Consider the following 22,318-nt stretch of genomic DNA (forward strand, 5'->3'; position numbering starts at 1 on the left):
AGGAGGGAAACAGGGATATTCTTGTAACTATAGACCGGTGAGTCTCACATCAGTGGTAGGGATGTTACTGGAGAGGATTCTTAGGGATAGGATTAATGAGCATTTGGAAATCCATAGCCTAATTAGGGACAGTCAGCATGGCTTTGTGCAGGGCAAGTTGTGCCTTACTAACTTGATTGAGTTTTTTGATGAGGTGATGAGGGTGATTGATGAAGGTGGAGCTGTGGATGTTGTCTACATGGATTTTAGTAAAGCATTTGACAAGGTCCTTCATGGGAGACTCACCCAGAAGATTAAGATGCATGGGATCCATGGTGAATTGGCCATTTGGATTCAGAACTGGCTTGCCTGTAGAAGGCAGAGGGTGGTGCTCGATGGGACTTATTCTAGCTGGAGGTCTGTGACTAGTGGTGTTCCTCAGGGATCTGTACTGGGACCTCTGCAGTTTGTGATGTATATAAATGACCTGGATGAAAATGTACGTGGGTTGGTCAGAAGTTTGCAGGTGATACGAAGATTGGTGGCGTTGTGGATAGTGTAGAAGACTGGCAAAGGATACAGCGGGATATAGATCAGTTGCAGATATGGGTGGAGAAATGGCAAATGGAGTTCAACCCAGCCAAATGTGAAGTGTTACACCTTGGGATATCAAATGTAAAGGGACAGTACACTGTTAATGACGAGACCTTTAACAGCATTGATGAGTAGAGGGATATTGGGGTCCAAGTTCATAGCTCCCTGAAAGTGGCTACACAGGTTGATAGGGCGGTAAAGAAAGCTTATGGCATGCTTGCCTTCATTAGTCAAAGCATTGAGTCCAAGAGTCAGGAAATTATTCTGCAGATTTATAAAACTTTAGTTAGGCCACATCTGGAGTATTGCATTCATTTCTGGTCACCCCATTATAGGAAGGATGTGGAGGCTTTGTAGTGAGTGCAGAAGAGGTTTATCAAGATGCTGCCCAGATTGGAGGGCATGTGCTATGAGGATAGGTTGGACAAACGGGTTCTTTTCTCTGGAGTGGCAGAGGCTGAGGGGAGACCTGATACAGGTTTATAAGATTATGAAAGGTATAGATAGAGTAGACAGCCAGCATCTCTTTCCCAGGGTTGAAATGTCTAATACCAGAGGGCATGCATTTAAGGTGATGGGGGTAAGTTCAAAGGAGATGTGTAGGGCAAGTTATTTTAGAGTGGTCGGTGCCTGGAATGCGCTGCCTGGGGTGGTGGTGGAGGCAAATACAATCGGGGCATTCAAGAAGCTCTTAGATAGGCACATGAATGTGAGGGAAATGGTAGGATACGGACATTATGTAGGCAGAAAATGATTAGTTTAGTTAGGCATTTTATTACTAATGTAATTGGTTCGGCACAACATTGTGGGCCAAAGGGCCTGTTCCTGTGCTGTGCTGTTCTATGTTCTATTTCAGAAGGTTGTTAAACACGAACAACAATGGTAATCTGTAGACCAGACCAGGTAAGGATGGCAGGTTTCCTCTGTTCAAAGGACATTAGTAAACCAGTTAGGTTTTAATGACATTCTGGATTTAAATTCTCTAGTTAATTGTGGAATTTGAATTAAATGTGTTTGGATCAATAGTCCACACCTTAAGATTTTGGTCCATTAACTTAACCACAATGTTCCCTTCCCTTACCAGGTTACTTCGGAGATAAATCAGCTTATTAAATAGGAACTCTCATAGATGATATGGAAAGAAATCATCTCCTATTGAGAATATAAATGACTCTAATCAAACTTCAATCTTAACTAACTGTTCTGATTGTATCTCCATGGAACAGTTAACTTGTAGTTCTAACATTTAAAAAGCTAGTTGATCTTTAAACAGCTAATTTAAACCATATCTCACAACTTCTAAGCATGGGTTGATTTTTGAAGATTAATCCAATTAGTTTCCTTATAAAAAACAAACTTTCTCAAAAAAAGTCACCAATGATAAAAGTATCTAACTTCAAACTGTTTTATAATTAATAATTTAAAAATGCAAACCCATGGTAAGAGGAATGGAAATGTAATATAAGTACACCAACTAAAATAACTGCCTATTTCAATCAATGAAAATTAAGATTTTATTGGAAAAAATGCAAGTATCCAGTGATATAGATAAAAGTAAGATGCAGAGAAAGGAGATTTATAAACAGCTGTTACTAGTAAATACCTTTGCTTTCCTTAGAAGTCTCTGTAGCTCATGTTGAGGCAGCAGTCCATGGTTTTTGACAAAAACAGGCATCTCTGGTGGCCAGTGCGTCTCATAGTAAACAGTTCCATGGATCTCCATGTATCTGCTAATAACTTCCAGATACTTTGCCTTTCCCTGAAAGGCAAAAATTAATGAATCAATAGGCATGTCTAAACAAATGATCTTAGACATAATAAAGTATGTTTTAACATTGAGGAGATACCAGTTGTTTTTGCATTGTCCTTGCAGAATACCAGTCAAATTTCTCTTGGGTCTAACTTTGTCATGAAGCGTGAATTGAAGTGTATGCTTTAAGCAAGCATTTGAATGAAAATTATATGGAATGAGATAATCTGCCCTGAAGCTGTCAACTTGTTTCCAACATCTATTGCTGCATATTTGAATATAAAGAGCAGCCAGTACCTGGCCATTTGTTTAGTTGATTTACTATTTGAAAATATCACTCTTAGATAAGGGCTAGAAAGTTGAAGTTGTGGATATTCATGATATTTATATTTGGAGTATAAAATGCGAGTATCAATCATGTGTTGCAAGCTGACTGCATGTTATTGCACATAACTGGTGGCCTGTAAGCACTGGTGCATCACGAGCATGGAGAACCTCACAACTATTTTCTGAAGCAGTTTATCTGTGCATGGAGTTACCAATCAGATTTAGTGATCCAAGTTCAGATAAATTTCTGTCTTGTACTAAGTAAAAAACATTACTCTGCCAGTTCCCCAGTCCACACAACTTCTGTAGCAGACTCTGGAAACCTATAAAAGACAGCTGATGGACATATATAATGCAATGCTTGATGCATTGGCAGAAAGGTGGAATGCAAAGGCTTGGAGGATTGGAGCACCTATCTTGCTCAAGGCTTTGTGAGAACCTTGGAGCCCAGCTGTTCCACTTGGAAGTAGTGTATAATTCCATATGTTCACCAGTGAACCCATTGGCACTGGCCTGGTGGTTAAATTACTGGAATAGCAATGCAAAGGACTGGACTAACAATCCCGATGCAAGTCCAAATACTGCTAAAAGGTTGTTCACTACTTTCTCAAAGGGGTGGGCAATAAATACTGGCCTTTCCAGCAATGACCACATCCTGAAAAATGAATAGCTAAAGAAAAGGTCCAAAATGTTTGTTGACTTTCTGACTATTGTAGGTGTTTGATCTATAGGAAAGTGAAGGGTTATGGGAACAGGCAGGAAAATCAAGATGAGGCCAAGATGAGATCAACCAAAGTCTTATTCCGTGGTGGAGCAGGCACACAAGGCGGCATGGCCCACTCCTGCTCCTGCTTCTTGTCTTCTGATTTTTTCGCCTTGAGAGGTGCCAACCAATTTCCAAGCAATTTTATTTTCTCTGAACTTACTTGGTATTAGTCTCCAACTACACTAACTTGCACTAGATGGTGCCAAGTATTAATAAAAAATTAATACTGTGCTACATAAGGAAATTACAGAAGGGAACCATCAATTAAATCTTCTTTGCAGGTCAACATGATCCTGACTTCTGTGCCTGTACATCACAGCATGGAAGTTGGGAATGGATCGTCTACATAAACCTGAGCTGAGAGGTCTGATGTACCCTGCTTTCACTAACCATGGCTAGCAGATTGTAACACAATTTCATTCACCTGAATCAGGTTGCTCACCCGGACAGAAAAAGTAAGTAATGGTAATTGTTTTTTTTTCCTTTTATTTTAATGTTTTTAATTAGTTTATATCAGTTGAAGGACATCTCTACTCATCCCAATCTGGACAATAGACAACCTGAAAACACAGATGATGGGGAGGGCTTGAGAGAGGTGGTGGTTTTGAAATAAATTTATTTTAAAATGTTTTATTTACTTATATTAATGTTTAATTATCAATTAGAGACATTTGAAGAGATATTTGACAGAACAAACTGTCAACAGGGCATTAGAACAGTCTGGGTACAGGGCCTCAGGATCTGGTGCTTGAGTATCAGTCACCAGTTGCTTCACTGGACAGTCTTCATAGTGAGATCTGGAACTTGATTACATCCCAGTGTCTGCAAAAGGTTAGTGTGGCTGTGGGAAATAGAAGTAAGGCATGGCTGGGTCAATCATGACCAATTAAAATTAGGGTTGCTCAATTGGTCTGAATTGGACAAATGTAGATATCTCAGAGATTTATAGGAATGGCGGAGATGATAGAGACAAGACAATGGAGGGATCTGAAAACGAGGAGAATTTTAAATTGAGAAGATGCTTAATCAGGAGTAATTGGTGTAAGATACACGGTATTAGTCAGTAACAGGGCAGCAATGTGCTGGATGATTTCAAGGTTATGGAGGGTAGAATGCGAGGTAGTTTGGAATAATGAAGTTTAACGATAACAAAAACATGGATGTGAATGTCAGAAACGGCTGACTGGGACAAGGGTGATGTCAGTTGATTTTACATATCTGGAAATATACTTTCTTAGTGATAATAATATATGAATTTGAAAGTTCACCTTGAGGTCAAATACTACACCAATGATGCAAGTAATCTGGTTCATCTTCAGTCAGTTACCAGAAGAATAACAAACAGAGGATGGATTTGTGGTGGGGAATAAAGACAATGTGTTCAGTCCTTCTAATACTGAAGTGCAGACTTGTCCAAGAGGGGCCAGGAGGTACTTGATGGGGTAGGTTCATGCATGGCTTGTGGTTGGCTCCTCTGTCCAGTCATGCAGGACCTCTGTGTGCACCTGATGTTTGATATCAAGATTCTCAATACCACCCTGTCAACACTTTGAGTGGTCATGAGGCAGAGATTCGCAGGAGCCAGTGGGGATGTTACATTTTTTCGATGAGGCTTTGAGCACATCCTTGAATCTTTTCCCTTGTTTGCCTGGCACCCTCTTCCTGAGACAAAGCTCAGGATAGAGTATCTATCATGGGAGCGTGGTGTCAGGCGTGCTAGCATTGTGGCTTGCCCAATATAGCCAATTGACCCTAACTAGGAGCTCAATATTGGGGATGTATCCCTCGGATAGGACGCTGCTTTTGGTTTTCTTTCTCTCTTGGTGAATTCAGATTATCTTGTGAAGATACCATCAGTGTCATCTTTCCACTACCTTGAGGATTCTGCTATTGGTAGTCCAGGTCATAGATCGTATAGGGATCATTGCTGCCCAATAGATCATGAGTTTTCTGCCAGGTCTGAAGTCTTGATCTTCAAATATGCTTTACCTCAATTGACCAAAGGCTGTGCTGGTGTTTTGAAGGAAATGGTGAATCTCATCCTGCACTAGATATCAGACACACAATCTGATAATTTAAAGGAAGGGGAGGGCTAGAGAGAGGTGAAATATTAGAGTTGTCTGTTTACATGTGGAATCAAACAATATGCTTTAGGATGGAATTCCTGAGGTGCAGAATATAGAAGAATTATTGCACAGTGTCAACTGCATGGAAGTGGGAAAAGAACCCATTGAAGCCATGACCATTCACTGGCTCTGATTGATTAGTTCAGAATGGAAACAGAAAAGTGAAGACTCACCAAACAAAGCACAGAGGTTGAAAGCTATTGGAGGAGGATGTCCGTTCACCCATTTGAAAGGTGGTAAATGGGTCAAGAATGATAGTTTATCTCTGGCACAATCACATAGATTACCATTTGTGACTTTGATGAGGGATGTACCAGTAATATGAAGGGATAGAGACCTGACAGTAACAGAGTTCTGGAAAATATGTACATTGATTTTGTGGAAAATGGAAGCTTCAAAAATATGGGACAGAAAAGAATGTTGGAGGTGAGTAGTAGTTTGAAAAGAGGGAGGGAATCAATGATTGTTTTATTTTGAGGAGTAATGGCAGAAAATTTGAAGGTCAAAGGTCAGTACCCATGGAAAGAAAAGCATTAATAAAATCAGTCAACAAAACAACCAGAAAAGAAGAAAGTTAATGGGCCACACCTTAACAATTATAGCAAATATGATTTCAAGAAGCATTTCTTCAAACCAAAGTAGCAGAAATCTAAACCTTGCTCCCCAAAAGCTGAGAATTCTGTAATGAAAGGTTATTATGGATTATAGAATGGTGCCAGGTAGATGGAGATAAGATTTGGACCCATTTGAGTAAAGGAACAGACTAAAGAAGCTTAATGAACTACTACTGCTCCTTTTTTCCCTTTCCCTTAAGGCTTACCTTTAATCTTCAAATAGCTTAGCAAGATTTATTATGGCATGATGAAAAACACAATTATGCTGGAGGAACTCAGCAGGCTAGGCAGCATCCTTGGAGAAAAGCAGGTGGTCAATGTTTCGGGTCAGGACCCTTCTTCAGGACTGAAGGTAGGAAAAGGGGAAGCCCAGTATATCAGAGGGAAAAGCAGAGCAGTGATAGGTGGACAAAAGAGGGGAGGTGGGGTGGGCACAAGGTGGTGATAGGTAGATGCAGGTAAGGGATAGTGATAGGGAGGTGTGGGGGAGGAGGGGTGAGCAGATCCACCGGGGAATGGGTCAAAGGTAAGGAGGAAAAAAGGGTAGAAAAAAGAGAGGTAGGCTAGGAAAGGGAAGGAAAGAAGAGGCATGGTTGAGGGAGGTTGTGGGGACGGGGCTGAGGGGATTACCAACCCCTCCCCCCTCCCACACAAAGTGGGAGAATTCAATGTTCATGCCATTAGGCTGCAAGGTTCCAAGACGGAAAATGAGGTGCTGTTCCTCCAGTTTGTGTTTGGACTTCTCCTGACAGTGGAGGAGGCCGAGGACTGACATATCTGTGATGGAGTGGGAGGGGGAGTTGAAGTGACTGGCAACGGGGAGATGCAGATCGCAATTACAGACGGAGCGCAGGTGTTCTGCAATACAGTCACCTAGTTTGCATTTGGTCTTGCCAATGTAGGGGAGGCCACACTTGGAGCACCGAGTGCAGTAGATGATATTAATGGAGGTGCAGGTGAATCTCACCTGAAAGGACTGTTTGGGTCCCTGGATGGAGGTGGTTTAGGGGCAGGTGAAGATGAGGTTGTGCGTGCCAGAGAACTTAAAGCTATGGAAGAGTTGGAGAGCGTGTGATGTGTCACAGACGTAGGTGGGAAGGGACTGGACCGGGGGGACAGGATAGTGTCCAGGTACGAGGATACGAGCTCAGTGAGGTAAAAGCATACAGAGACAATAGGTCTGCTGGGACAGTCCTTCTTGTGGATTTTGGGTAGAAACGGGCAGTCCTAGTTTGTGGGACTATCATGTTGGTGGCTGTGGGGTTATGATTCAGGAACAGGCAGGAGGAAGTCTCCAAGAGTTGGTGCCTGGCCTCTGCAAGGTAGAGGTCAGTATGCCAGACTACCACAGCACCACCTTTGTTGGCTGGTTTGATGACAATGTCAGGGTTGGTGTGGAGGGAGTGGAGAGCAGACCGTTCAGAAGGGGTGAGGTTGGAGTGGGCAAGGGGAGCAGAAAAGTCAAGATGGCTTATGTTGCGCTGATAGTTGGCTCTGAATAGGTCCAGGGAAGTAACAGGCCCGGTCAGGGAGTCCAGGTGGAAGAAGAAGGCTGGAGGCAGGATTATGAGTCATCAAGAAGGGGGAGAGGATGTCTTACTGAAGAAGGAAGGTACAGAGGTGGAGGCGGTGGACAATTTGTTGAGGTGGGGGTGTAGAGGTACAAAGGTGAGGCCTTTGCTGAGAACAGACCACTCAACCTCAGAGAGGGGGAGGACAGGGGGGATGGTAAAGACCTGGCAGGGGTAAGAGTTGGGGCTAGAGGAGGAAGGGTGGGGGAGAGCGGTGGGGGAGGGGGTTGGTGGAGGGCCTGGGCTGGTGAGAGGAAAGGGGTGAGAGGGGTTGGGAGTGATACAGCGGTGAAGAGTGGGATGAAGGATAGGAGGTGGATGGAGGGGAGGGAACAAGAGGGGGAGCAGGAGGAGAGGTCAGGGTAGGGGAAGGGGATAAGGGGTGTTGGGAATGGGCTGGAGGAGGCGCAAGGTGGGATGCAGAATTAGAAGTAGATGGGGGAAGAAACAGAGGCAACAGAAGGTGAAGCCTGGAAAGAGGGAGGTGCAGGGGAGGAAGGGGGTGGGAGGAGCAGAGAGTGGTGTAGGGCGGGAGTGAGGGTGTCCGGGCAAGCGGGGGAAGGGGGGCTGGAGGACCATGTGGTTTTATGGCATTCTATTATGGCATTCTATTTTTTTAAATTAAATTCTGATGGAAACATATTAAGCCTAACAGGAGATCAATTGAGCTTTAGTCTCAAAAGTTGAAGCATGCTGACTGAATTATAATGAGAAAATCTGAAAATCATCTTCATGTAGACATCGACAGATGCAATTATACATAAATGCATCAACAATTAAATTTTATTGATCAGGTATTTTAGGTGATTTTCATTTACTTTTAAAATTATTTTTTCAATTTCATATTGTCTTAAATGCTTTGAAGTGCTTGTTTTGGGCATGTCAGAGACTGGATCACCTGACGTAATTCTGATGCATGAGATCCTGGCCCTTGGTCAGTAGGTTTGGCCTTGTGAATCCAATGAAGAAAGCAGAAGGTAATTGGGTATCAGAGCAGCAAACACAGATGGTGCGAGCAAGATCAGTATATTAGATGATGTACTTCTATGTTTCAACTGGATTTTGAATGGCAGAACAGAGGCAGGGAAGAGCTTTCTATTTCCAGTGACCAGCTGAGACTCTATGTGTTAATGTGTTCTCAGAAAGCATTACACTATATTATTTTTATCAATGTTAATAGGAATCTGTATGCTCCTCTTTGGCAGGGACTCAGCCACTCAATGAAAGAGAAAACTTAATTTTATCACTGCGTATTTCAACACAACCTATCATCATTCTATATATTAAAATTTGCCTGCAATTCTCTGTCCAGAGTGTAAGTATGAAAAGCACCAGTATTAAGCAATCATACGATTAGACAAGTGGTACACAAGTGTCATTAGAACAATAAAAAAATGAATAGAGTGCATTGGAAAGGACTTATCAATAGTTGGTGTTAATGCACCTCATTGAGGTGGAGTGGAGAAGCTTTGCAGCTAACTTTTGAGTACCTGTCTTAGGAATCAGGCACTGAAATTGCTGATATGCTGCCGATACTGGTTATGAACTCTCTACTGTAGTTCATAATAAGTACCAGGTTCCCATAAAATTGAGTTCTTCATCGTCTTCTTCTAAGGCAGTCCCATGGGGTGGGAGATGAATTGCTTCCTCTCCAGTTCTGAGAGTTCCAAGATGGCTGAAGAATCCTCTGTAGAATCCACAGACTCTGCCGCAGGTGGGGCAGGTGGTGTTGATGGGATGGATTGATGGGTGGATTTGGATGTTGTAAACCCCTCAGCAGCTTATGCATGGCCCCCTGTGCTCTTGTCATAGAAATTTGAGCTGTTTCTACTTTGAGTGATCAAGGGCCAGAGATTCCAATGAATCGGTGAGGATAGATCATCCTTTTTCATGGAGAATCTAGAACATCCTTGAGCATTTTCTCCTATTCTTCTGGCAATCTCTTCCTATGACATAGCTTGGAGTGGACTGCTTGTTTGGGAGTCTAGCAATAGATAACATGAACTCCATTTAGAACTGGTTGAGTGTATTCAGAGCCTCAAATCTTTCCCAGTTCTGATGGCCTGAAACATTAACTCTTTCCACAAGTACTACCTGATGTGCTGAATATTTCCAGCATTTTATGTTTTTATTTCAGATTTTCAGCATTTATATTTTTTGAATTTCAATATTGAAATGAGATTGATGCAATGACACCAAGCTTGCTTCACCCCAGTGTGCTTTGGGATTGAATGTCCATGATGATCACAAGGTCATAGTTTGCATGTCATCATGTTCATTATACGGCAATGCATTTCCAAGAATAGACACATTTGAGGAGGATTCTCCCATAAACTCCCTTGATGATGAAATTGAAAGCACTTATATTGAGAAAAGCCATGTACAGTGGTTGGTGCTGCTCTCTACCTTTTAACTTGGATTTGCCGTATGGTGAAGATCTTCTGTATCTCTTGATACACTGAATTCACATTGTGACATGAAGAGGAGGAGAAGAGGAAGGTTGTAAAAAGGGTTATTGTATAATCAAGTATGTTTCAGTATGGTCAGTAAGTTCTATCAATGCTCTTCAGCACAGAGCTTAAAAAATATTTACTATTAACACCACCACAGAGATTCTGGCCCTGAAGTTTCCAATGCATTTTGAAAGAACAGTCTAGGTCACCAGTTAGTAGTATATATGATTTACCTGACAAGGTCAATCTATTATAGTGCATGTACTGATGCCATTAGAATGCCAGTGGGTTGCTTTGTTGGCTCCAGAGATCTCCTTTAAAGATTCAGCTACAGGATAACAACAACCTGATACCTGCAGTTTATTCCTGCTGTACATAACGAATCTGACAGCCATTAATTAGAAAGACAAGAACAGGAGTAGGTCATTCAGCCTTTAAGCTTATTTCACCAGTCAATTAGATCATGACTGATCCGTATCACAATTCTGTCTTTCCACTTTGGTTCCATAACTATAACACCCTTATTTGAAAAAAGTAAACAACTGAACCTTTGAGATTTCCAGCTGTCCAAGACTCAAGGTTGTTTGGGCAGTAGGGGATGGAATTTTCACATTTCCATTACCAGTGGGTGGGCAGAGAGTCCACTGTTATTCCATATTGTTTCAGGTGACAAGTCAGGAACATTCTGGTACATTCTTTGAGATTTGAAATTATATTTTTACACAGCTAATCTATTATGTCCCATTATATATTTAATTTTTAATATAAAATCAGCCAGATCTGTTTGGTTACATCATCATCTCCTATCAGTTTTTTTAAACTGTCTTGAGTTTTATAGGTGAGAACCATGCAGGAAAATCATCTATTTAAAAAAAGAAGAAATCAGACAGTAATTGTACAGTGAGCTAAAAAAAAACCCTTAAGAAACAGGAGTAGGAATATGTCATTCAATCTGCTTTGCCATTCAATAAGATCTTTTACCTCAATACAGTTGTTTTTGCCCTTTCCCTATATCTCTTGATTCCTCTAATATCCAGAAATCTAGACCTCAGTTTTGAATGCAGTAACGACTAAGCCTCCACAGCCTTCTTGCGTACAGAATTCCAAAGGCTCATTACCCTTTGAGTGAAGAAATTTCTCCTTATTTCTCTCCCTAATTGGCCCACCTTTATTTTGAGATTATGACTCCTAGTACTAGACTCTTCGCCAGGGCAACATCCTCTCTGCATCTACCCCATCGATCCCTCTAATAAATGAGGTCTCCTCTCATTTTCTAAACTCTCAAGAATTTAAGAGAGGTTTGGATAGATTACATGGATGGGAGGGATTTGGGAGGGATATGTCTGGGTGTAGGCAGATTGGCTAGGTAGAAGATCAGGTTGACATGGACCAGATGGGCTGAAGGGCCTGTTTCTGTGCTGTAGTACTCTCTGACTCTATGACTCAATGACTCAATTTCTCCTCGGGTGATAGACCTGCCATCCCAGGAGTTAATCTGGTGAACTTTTGCTGCATTCCTTCTAAAAAATGATATATTTACTAATAGATAAGGAGACAAAAATTTATACACAATTGTTCAGGTGAAGTTTCACCAACACTCTTTATAATTATAGTAAGACACCTTTACACTTGTACTTAAATCAGCTGGTAATAAAGGCCAACACACCTTTTCCTACCTTAACTGCTTACTGCACCTGAGAATGGTATGTGTCTTGAGGTAACTTTAAAAAATCACCGAGATAGGTATTAAGTATAAGTAGATTTTATGGACATGAAGGTTAATTTTACTGCTTGGTACACGCTAGTTACTGCAGAAATATTCCAGATTGAAAACTTGCTAGAGTATGAATAAGAAAAAAACTGCAGTATATTTTTAAAAAGAGTCTGCTAGTTTATATAAGAGTGTGAGTCAGAACATACATTTAAATTGGAATTGTTGCCCCAATAAATTTTGCGGGGACATCTGGCGCACAGGAAAAAGAAAAAAACAGATTTGTAATTCATACATTACAACATAAATGTCAAGATCGTGCATTTCTTCATATTTTACATTTCTTATGTGATTTTCTACTTTTTAGAAAACTTTTGAGTATTACACAGTATCCCTGAATACGGGAACAGGCAGCTAACCTCCCAAAACTGCTCAAAAATTATGATTAGGCCTCTGCTTGATTCCTTAACCTGATAAATGTGTGAACTTGGAAATTATATTGAGACTTTTCGATGAAATGTATCCTAACTGGACTGATGTATTTAACTTCTATTATGCTGCACCCAATGCTGCTGAGGCAGTTTTCTTTTCTTAAATTAGCATTAGAAATATTAAACTAACATACTTATTGTGGCCAGCAAAATGAGATTATCACATAGAATATGGGGTAAAACCTCTGCAGAGTTTCTACTATTGTCCATCATATCTTTGACAGAAGATCAATGGAAAGACAAGATGAACAGTAATTTACAGTTTTGCTTCCTACTAAACTTGTTATTGCCAAAGCCTTGGTGGGGGAATCAAGAAAATACTGTTAGAAAATTTAGCCCTCTATTTCTGACATTCATCCTTCGTTGCTGCCATTGTACAATGCAAACAAGATCTATGTAAACAGAGGGACTTTTAACATTCTATAAAAAATGGTGCAATGATTATTTAATATCAAGATATTTCTTATATATCTACATTACATCTATTAGATGCCATCTAAAGTTTTGGTCTGTGTATGAATTCTTAAAGTACTTCATCAGCTAGAATCACTGTCAGGAAGGGCCATCTTATGAAAGACTGCAAGCCAGCACTGATAACAAGTGTGAAGAATGCACATATTTCACATTGATTTGACCGCTCACTGAAACTGCGCTTGGCCATCACTTTTATCCCTGTAACGTTAATTGCACATCTCTTCAGATATTTTTCAGCTATGAGCAGGGCAAGATTATCTGTGTTTTCTGTGATTCTGTGTCAAGTATATGCCCCTCTGACAAAAGAAATTCACCTCTCATCTTGCCTTAGGCTTACTGATTTTATATTCTGCCTTGCCATCGTCTACAAGCCAGGACATTGTGCCTGCTTAATTATTTATGGAATTAGATCGAGTAAAATGATTCATTGAAGACTTCAATATAAAAATATATTTCAGATCTCTCTGACCAATTCATCTTCCTCTCTCCTAGTGGATGATTCAAGTTGGATAAATCATACCTTGCATTGATTCTGAAAATGTTATATTAATCACCAGAATAGTTCTTAAAAAATAAACAAATGAAGACGAGCTTCAAATCAGCTGATGCAAGAGTTGAAGAAAATAGGGATGACAACATTTAAAGGCATGTACAAGGCCACATTGTTGGTCAGGACCCATGGACACAACCTGTGAAAATTACATATAAAAACAGAAAATGCTGGAAACTCTCAGCAGGTCAGGCAGTATCTGCAGAAAGAAAAACAAAGTTAGCATTTCAGGTTAAAGATGTTTTGTCAAAGCATGCTGCCCAAACTACTGAGTGTTTCTAGCATTTTCTGTTTTTTGTTTCAGATTTCCAGCATCTGCCAGTATTTTTGATTTTCTATTAGAATTACAGAAAGGTGGAAATGAATATTGAACAAATTTTACAATTTGAAATTGTTTGTATTTTAATGAATAACAAATTACTTCAAACAAAGACAAAGCTTGATTGATATACTTATGAATGCAAAGCAAAGTTAGAGCATGAGTAGCTGTGCTAGCTAATAACAAATTTTGAATTACTGTAGATGCTAATGAGTAATTTAGTTGCTTGAATTAGCATCATTTACAATAAATTATATTTGTATATAGTAGAATGCTTACAACAGTTAAGTAATAGACCTATGACATGTTGACACTGCTTTTAAAGCATGAGTAATGTATACTAAATAGGCAAAGCAGAGATTGGCTATGTGGCAATAAACTGGTCCCTTGCTAACTGCTCAATAAACTATGCAATCTGGGTTTGCAAGTCAAGTGTCTGGTGGCAATATTCGCCACTTGCCTTGAGTGATGAAGTTGATCAGTATTCAAGAATTTAATATCATAAGGATAAAGCAGTGTGGTTAATTATCGATGCATTCAATATCCACTTCTCTCCACTGCACTGCACACCATACTACACAAGCAGCAACCTACCAAGCTTATTTCCAATAACATTTAGCTGCACAACCCCTCTTAGTGACAAAGAAGCAAGCTCATAGGAACAATATCTGCTCTGACTCTTCTTCAGGTCTTACACCCTGACATGTAACACCATACGTAATACCATTGTGTAAAAAGGTCTCAATCTACCATCAACATGAGGATACTATAGAAGAACTACAGCAGTCAAGAAAAGATTCACATCATGGTAAGTAGTGATAGTAAATTAATGCAGTTTCCTCTGTCAACCACATTCAAAAGACAAATAAAGAAAAGAGAGTTTGCAATATATATGTAATGGAAAATATAAAGAATAATAAAATGTGTGATTAATATATGCATTAGCTCTAGTACAATGAATATTATAAATGAGTACAGCTTACAAAGTATGTATTTTGTACTGAACATTACTCAGGAATGCAAAATGATAGCATGATGCATTGAATCTCCTTAACAAAGAATCTCAGTGACCTCCCTTTCATAACTGTGGGGGTGGTAATTTTGAGAGATTGTATCTCCATCCTGAAAGGATCCAGTTATCTAAGTAATTGCCATATTGAACTTGAGAACAACTGACAGTGCACATCCTTGTTCTATGCTGAGACAGCAGTTATTGCTGCAACAGGTGCTGGAGGACATTCTTGCTGAAATACTGATTCTCATTGACCTTCAGCTTGGAGAATTCTCTGAACACTTTGAACAGATATAACCTGTTGCTGAGAGAATTTCCCCTTTTCTTTTTCAATATGTTCTTTTCTTTGTGCACACCAATGCTTTACTTCAGAGGGAATGTCCAATGATGCAGCTCTGTTTTGAAGCAATTGATTTATGTGGAAGATAATGTACCTGGCAATCTTGTCTCGTAAAGTTTTGCAACTAAAAACAGCTACAGCAAAATATCAGATTTTTTAAGAGACATCATTTTGTTGCAAGTAGTGAATAATCCCTTTAAAAATGTCTGAGGTGGAGGATTCCATTCTGCTGCTGAAGACAATCTAGTAATTTAAGGTTAAAAATGGCACTGCTGCTGGCAAATCTGTAGATTATCATAACTCAAGTCATTCTCCACACTTCTGTCAGATGTTCACAGCACAGAAGCTATCCTCTCAACAACAGGACAACCAGCACAAAGCACACAAGCCAAAAATACCCCATTGGAGCTCCTATTATACTCAAAACATCCAAAGATTGGATACTAAATATTCCAATTTCTGAACAAATAAAAAGGGTACTTTCATATCTATTGTAATGTGATGTTTTTGGTTGCACAGTAATATACTCATTTCAACTGAACAATATGGAATTACCTGGAAAATCTGAAACTCAAACACTTGTGTAGAAACGTAACCCTGTAAGGTGCATCATCATCAGGAAAAGAATGCGAAAGATCCTAATATAGGAATTCTGGGACTGAATTTTAAGAAGGATCCATTATTGACAATTTATATAACTGCATCCTTTTAGTTTTGTTTTGAAAGTATTTTCTCTTGTTTTAAACTTTTGAGATCAGAATCTTGTAGCCCACACATGAGAGCAATACGCTTTACATAAAATAATAATAAATTCTTCCTACCTTCCACATATTAGGATCTTTTCCATAGACAACTGCCATGTTGCTGATCTTGCTTGATTGAATAGCCTCTTTTTCAGTCTCATTCAGTATCTCAGCAACAAAACCCATAAATGAGTTGTCAGGACTATGTGCTATCAAGAGACAAATTACACACATTGTATTAAACAGCAGATGTACAGATTTTTAAAACTGTTGAAAAGAGCAATGAAAAAAACAAGATGCAATTTTGCACAGTTGATATCTGGTTTTATATGTTTTTTAAGTTGGATCACAGAGATATTTCTCATAAAATAGCAAGACAAGAATGTTTATTCTTTGTTTTTGAAAAACTACAGATGCTAGAAAATCTGAAACAAAAACAGAAAATGTGGAAACACACAGCAGGTCAGGCAGCAACTGAGTTAAAGTTTCAGGTATTTCTAGATATACTGTGTGACCTACTGAGTGTTTCCTGCACTTTTGTTTTTGCTTTAGATATCCAGCATCTGCAGAATTTTTTTGATTTTCATTTACTGTGAATTGACTGCCCTCTTCTCTACCAGGAATGCCAACCTTGAAAAATTTCTCCTCTGCTCGCTGGCGGGACTTTTGTCTGTCCCTTTTGCATTATTCACCCTCAATGGTTTCCCTTTTCCTAGTAGTCTTCGATGAGGTGTTGACCAAAACTCACTTCTACAGCTACATCTCTTTCCTTAGCGAATATCTCCAGATGCAACTCATCTTATATGGATTTCTACTCAGAAACCACCATTCACAATTTGGACCCACCAAAAATTAAGGTACATTCAAACTATCCAATATTTCTCGAGATAATGTTCTCATCGCATCCTGAGTTTATACATTATGCCTTGCATTGGCACATGCATGCTCTTGACCTTTCTCTGCAACAACACTGACTCATTCCATCGTCAAAGGTGTCACGGTCTGCAGTTCCACTTCATTCTTCGCTGCCGTTGGTGCTGCAATAAATGACTTCTTCCCTTCCTTTCTGATGTGAATTCTGATGAAGGGTCTTTGACCTGAAAGGTTAACTGTTTCTCTTTCCACAGATGCTGCCTGACTGGCTGAGTGTTTCCAGCATTTTCTATTTATGTTCCATTTTGTATCATTTGGTAGCATCTGGCTTTTATTTTACATATGTTTTCAGATAGATATAAGTACTTTCACACCGTTTGGTAAAATGTAAGTTATACATTTCTTCATGTATAATGACTGCCAAAGAATACAAATTTTAAAACTGAAAATGTTGGAAATACTCAGCAACTCAGACAGCAGATGTGGAGAAAGAAACAGACTAAACATTTTATGTCAATGTTTTTGTATCAATAAGCTCTGAGTATTTATAACATTTTCTTTTGTATTCCACATTCCAGCAACTATTATTTTGCCAAAGATATACAAGTCATCATCATTTCCATATTGCACAGGAAAATGAGTTGGGCCAAAGGGCCTTTTTCTGTGCTGTATAACACCATGACTCTAATAGTCTATATGAATAACTGGACCATGTAAAATATCCTGCAGGTTTGTCTAGAAGTCTGGAAAAGCCTATTAGACCAATCCATGTAGTAATGGAAGAAGTATTGTTTGTTCTGTCAAAAAAATACAATTCTCCCCAATATCTGGATCTCTGACTATATCGTGCTCCTATATGATTGTTCTTAAAGGCATTGGAATAAACTTTTCCTGGACAATGGCTCTTATTATTAACTGGCAAACAGATTTATTAAGCATCAAATTAGTAAGTAAACAAGAAGATAATAGATTCAGCTTAGGCTAGATTGTGCTGATGTCAGAGCATTTTGGACTTCTGCACATTGCAGTGTGGAAGAATGGAGAGTGCTGGAGGTCAGATGGCAGTGAGCTGACTTTCAGCTCTGCTGCTGGACCCAGCACTGTGCTTGTGAGGTACATAAGGGACGGAGCCGAAGGTTCAGATCACACTTTGAATCTGGTCCCTCAGCTTTATGGTGGCCAGAGCTAAAAAAGTGAAGCTAAATGGTTTGTTTCATTCTACTTTACCTTAATTAAGATTAATGTTCTAATTAACTTATGCATGTTGAGTGTGGTTTTAAATGGATGTTTAATTTTAAATATTTTATTAATATAGTTTGAGGAATCATTCAGAAATGCTGGAACAGGACTCTACAGGCTATTGGAGAGCCATCAGGGCAGTTCATGGAGCAACAAACAATCTGCTGGAGCAAATTAGTGGGTTGAGCAGCATCTATGGGGGGAGGAATTGTCGACGTTTCGGGTTGAAACCCTGCATCAGGACCAGATGGCAGCATCTGCAGTCTCTTGTGTTTCCATTGTACTACTCCACAGGACATTTCGTGGGTGGGACTTAATTTCCACCACCTGTGGTCCAGTTGTCACTCATGGGTCACACAACATCATGTAAATACTGCAGCACTGAGCCTCGCGGGACTCTGGGAGTTGTGTGGTGGCTAAAATTATATATGAATATGGCATCTCATAAGAGAAAAATGCATGGAATGGACTCTGGCCCTCTGTTTACTGAAATCTGAAAATTACTGTACAATCCACCTATATTATTCACAGATTATTACAGTTCTTTCTGTGCTCACCTAACCTTTTAGTCACATTCTTTCTGTTTCAGATGGGACTGTGAATGGAAATAAGAAATGCTGGCAAATGCTTATCAGAAGAGCACAGTTTTAAATTGAAGCAGAATTGCCTATCAAATATGTATTTAAATAAATATGAATGTATTACTGGACAAGCATCAAAACCTGAAGTTGAATCACACTATCTCAGCCAGGGATTAAATAATTGGGAATAAAAAAGTTAGTATCGGTAATGGTGATCATGAAATGACCAAGTTTTAGTGCAAGCCCATCTGCTTCACTTATGTCCTTCATACCTCTCTTGGCTTATATGTGAATACTGATACACCAATATGGTTGACTCTTAACTGCCTTCTCAAATATAGTAAGACATTCAGTTCAGTTCAGGGCCAGTTATGGAAAGATAATAAATATCAACCTTTCCATTGATTTCCACATCACATGAATGAATAACAAAAAATGGAAAAGCCTGCTCTCTCCCTTGGAAATCTAATCACTGGCCCAGATATTGTCTTCTCTGTCCAGATTTGAAAGCACTGAAACAAGTGTGATATCAACTTGGGAGCCATTCAATTACTTCCCTCTGGCCATAGTGTTGGTGCCAGAATTGAATTTTAATGTAATATATCCCACACAGAAAAAACTCAAAATGATTTCTCAGACAGGATTATTGTGTAGTTCTGATATATTCACATAGTTGGAATACCAGTTTTATTATTAATTCCCCGTAACATTATAAGATACATAAGAAATATAAGCAAGAAAAGGTGAATTGATCCATTGAATTCAGTGGTTCCATCTTCCACTATGACAAATTCTCTTGAAGGATAAGAGCCTAGAAACTATATGGTGGGTTAATAATAATGATGGCATTATGATCACTTTTCAGATACATGCATTGCTTTCCATTATATCACAACCATTATCCCACATGTAATTTCAAAGACAGATTAAATTTTCCAGATGAAAATTTATTACATTTTTCTTCACTTCCAAAAATAATTAAAGAGAAACTCCAGGGTGACTACCCCAATTATTTAATCTAGCAGGCATGGAATATTTCTAGATGTATTCAGTAACAGATAATAAAAACATGATAAGATTTCAGGTATAGCTCAGAAGACTGTATTAATATAACTGTAACAATCTATTTAAAAATAAAAAAGTAAACCTGTACTTGAGCTGTGTCAATGTGCTCACATCTCTGTTTGAAGAGTATTGTTGGGGCAGGGAGTGGGGTGCCTATACAGGGGGTAAACTAGTACAAACTCTGGAGCTTGTCTTTCATTTAAACAATTCATTGAGGCCCAGTCTCACACTATATGGCTGTTAATTTTTAATTGCTTAGCACCAGAAATGTAAATTAACTTGGACGTGCTTTCTGCTCTTCTGACTTCACGGTTTAGTTTCAGTGTATCAAGTAAATGCATCATCACCAGAAATGCAGTAGTTCCTTCGATAGCTGTGTCCAGCACAGGCAGTTTGAAAAATTCCTGCATAATTTATTACAAGCAGTAACAGTAATGTTCAATGCCATTATTTTGTCAGATGAGTTGATACTTTTTGAGCCATTTTTGTCTTGCTGCAGATATTAATAATGAACACAAGACAGATTGTCCCATAACACTAGCTGACAACTAAATAACAATGTAATCATTCTCCACCTCCCTAGAGAACCAACAATTCATTTACCAAAAAAAAATTTTTGCTACAGGTTTTAGATTCTGCTAATGTTTTTGAATACATCTGCCTCACAAACTTAAATTCTGATGTTTTATTTAAGCTCGCCCTCATCAATCTTAGTCAAAATATAGAGAAATGATCATTTTCCAGAGGAATACATTTAATGCTTCATGAAGATATTATTTGCTGGGTATATTTTATTGACTTTTCTTTCTATTCCCACATCATGATTACAATTGGTGCTGGGCTTGCTACTTTCAGGGTTTCATCAAAAGAATAAAAATATTGGCCTAGTTTAACAGTGATTTATGACTCAAATGTGTTATATTGAGCATAAAGTATCAGATAGCTTGGTAGAACCTTCACTTGGTAATGAATTCAACAACTGATTATATTAAAACAGCAACACATCTGCCTTTATTACACGTATTGGACTGGATTTTGATTTGAATTACTGTCTTTTTAAGCTGAAATCCTGGCTCAAGAAATGGCCACTAAAAAATTCTCCTTTTCAAAAACCAGACAGCTGGTACTTGTTCACCCCATTGTACTTAAATGGAAGTGAATGTGAGTAGCTCTGTTCCTCCCACAACTTCTCCTAATAAAAGCCAAAATCTACCATTAACTTACATAAATATATGTTACATTATGAAGAGTACAGTCACATTAGAGTGGGGCTTGTTTTGATGAAACTCAATGTTTGTGCAAATTTTGAAGTACAGATTTTAATGTGTGCATTGGACTGAACTGAAACTGACTATTGAACATCCAATCTTTACACTATGGAAATGGATTTTGTATGCTCCTTTGGGAAAATGTGAAAGATGAGGAAACAGAAGTTAGACATCACAACAACAAGCTTGTTCCCACAAATTGGTGTACAATTGGTAAGATTTACAGATTTATAGGTCTTATTCAGATTGTTTTGTCCATTATTGCCTCAGAAAGATATGGGTGAACTCTGTCAGCTGCTAACTGAAGCCCAGAAGCCTATTTAAATGAGTAACACAATCTCACCTACAACAGCAAAAATGGTCAATATTTTGAATTATTTTACCATTGGATCCTTCCAGGCATCTTTACAGTAGTAAGGCAGCATCTACACTACTTACTCTATACAATCACTGATACTTTACTCAGATGTGTCTTCAGACTGCTGTTGTGATATTTAGCATGCCATGATGGAGATGGGGAGGGTAGAACAGAAGCTGCAGATCTTGAAATACTGAAGTTCCCCACTGACCTATTCTCATTCCCCCCTAAGCTATCCACAGGTTGTTAAAAGCTACACAAAATGCTTTTACTATATGGCACTTCCATCAAATTATGGTTAAACTTAAATTCCTATTGGAAGTATTATTGGCTGGATGCCATGGTTTTGTGCACAGAGCCTGGCCTCTTTCTATTGCCCTTTCTCATATTCACCGCCAAAAAACAAGTCGTATTTCAAAAGCAAAATTCCACAGGAGCCTCCAGAATTGCAAATATGGTTGAAAAATTGGAGCTATATGTTGAGAGACAGAAGCAGAAGACAACACTTTTCAAAAAATAGAATAAACTCAGGTATAAACTGACTATGAATCCCTTGAATGAGCTTCTTGAATCACGTTCCAACATTCTGTGGCATTTAACAATGCTGTATCCATTTTGTAAGGCTTGATTGTGCTTTGGGACCCCAGTTGAACATTGGGATATTTTTGACTGCTTGAGTGAATTCCGCATGGCAGTGATATCCCAGAACAGCTGCTTTTGCAAAAACATCTTGGCTTGACTGAGTCTCATGATTTCTAGAATTAGCGGTTTTTGCAAGGAACCCCTCAGAAATGGATCTGGGGCGATGCTGCAGAAATGTTGGAGTCTACATATGAGGGGTAACCTGATCAGTTAGCCACAAAAATTCAAGACTAATCACCATTGAACTGAATCACTCAAGAGTGACAGTTTGTGTAATAGGGGTTAATCTGCAGTTATGGATGACCTGGTCAGTTACCAGTTAAAGATCCATATCTAGTCACAGTTGATTCTCTACCATTCCCTAGTGATGTTTCTGTGCACTATAGATCTATGCATGCTTATTTGTAATCAAGGATTGTTGTCTCCATTATGCTTATTGGTAATCAGGGATGTTTATTAATCAGTGATCACT

The 22,318-nt window shown here is 39.0% G+C and overlaps 1 protein-coding gene across 1 annotated transcript in view; it reads right to left on the bottom strand.

The window, feature by feature from the left end:
• The window catches only part of LOC127580118 (alpha-1,6-mannosylglycoprotein 6-beta-N-acetylglucosaminyltransferase B), a 577,216-nt gene that overhangs the window by 58,389 nt on the left and 496,509 nt on the right, over positions 1-22,318 (bottom strand). Inside the window, exons 11-12 of the mRNA XM_052033330.1 lie at positions 15,899-16,029; positions 2,177-2,332 (exon numbers count right to left, since the gene is read on the bottom strand). Of these exons, the coding sequence (XP_051889290.1) occupies positions 2,177-2,332; positions 15,899-16,029 (287 nt within the window). The remainder of the gene's footprint in view (positions 1-2,176; positions 2,333-15,898; positions 16,030-22,318) is intronic.

The sequence above is a fragment of the Pristis pectinata genome, chromosome 18 (assembly GCF_009764475.1).
Source record: "Pristis pectinata isolate sPriPec2 chromosome 18, sPriPec2.1.pri, whole genome shotgun sequence".
Classification (NCBI taxonomy): Eukaryota; Metazoa; Chordata; class Chondrichthyes; order Rhinopristiformes; family Pristidae; genus Pristis; species Pristis pectinata.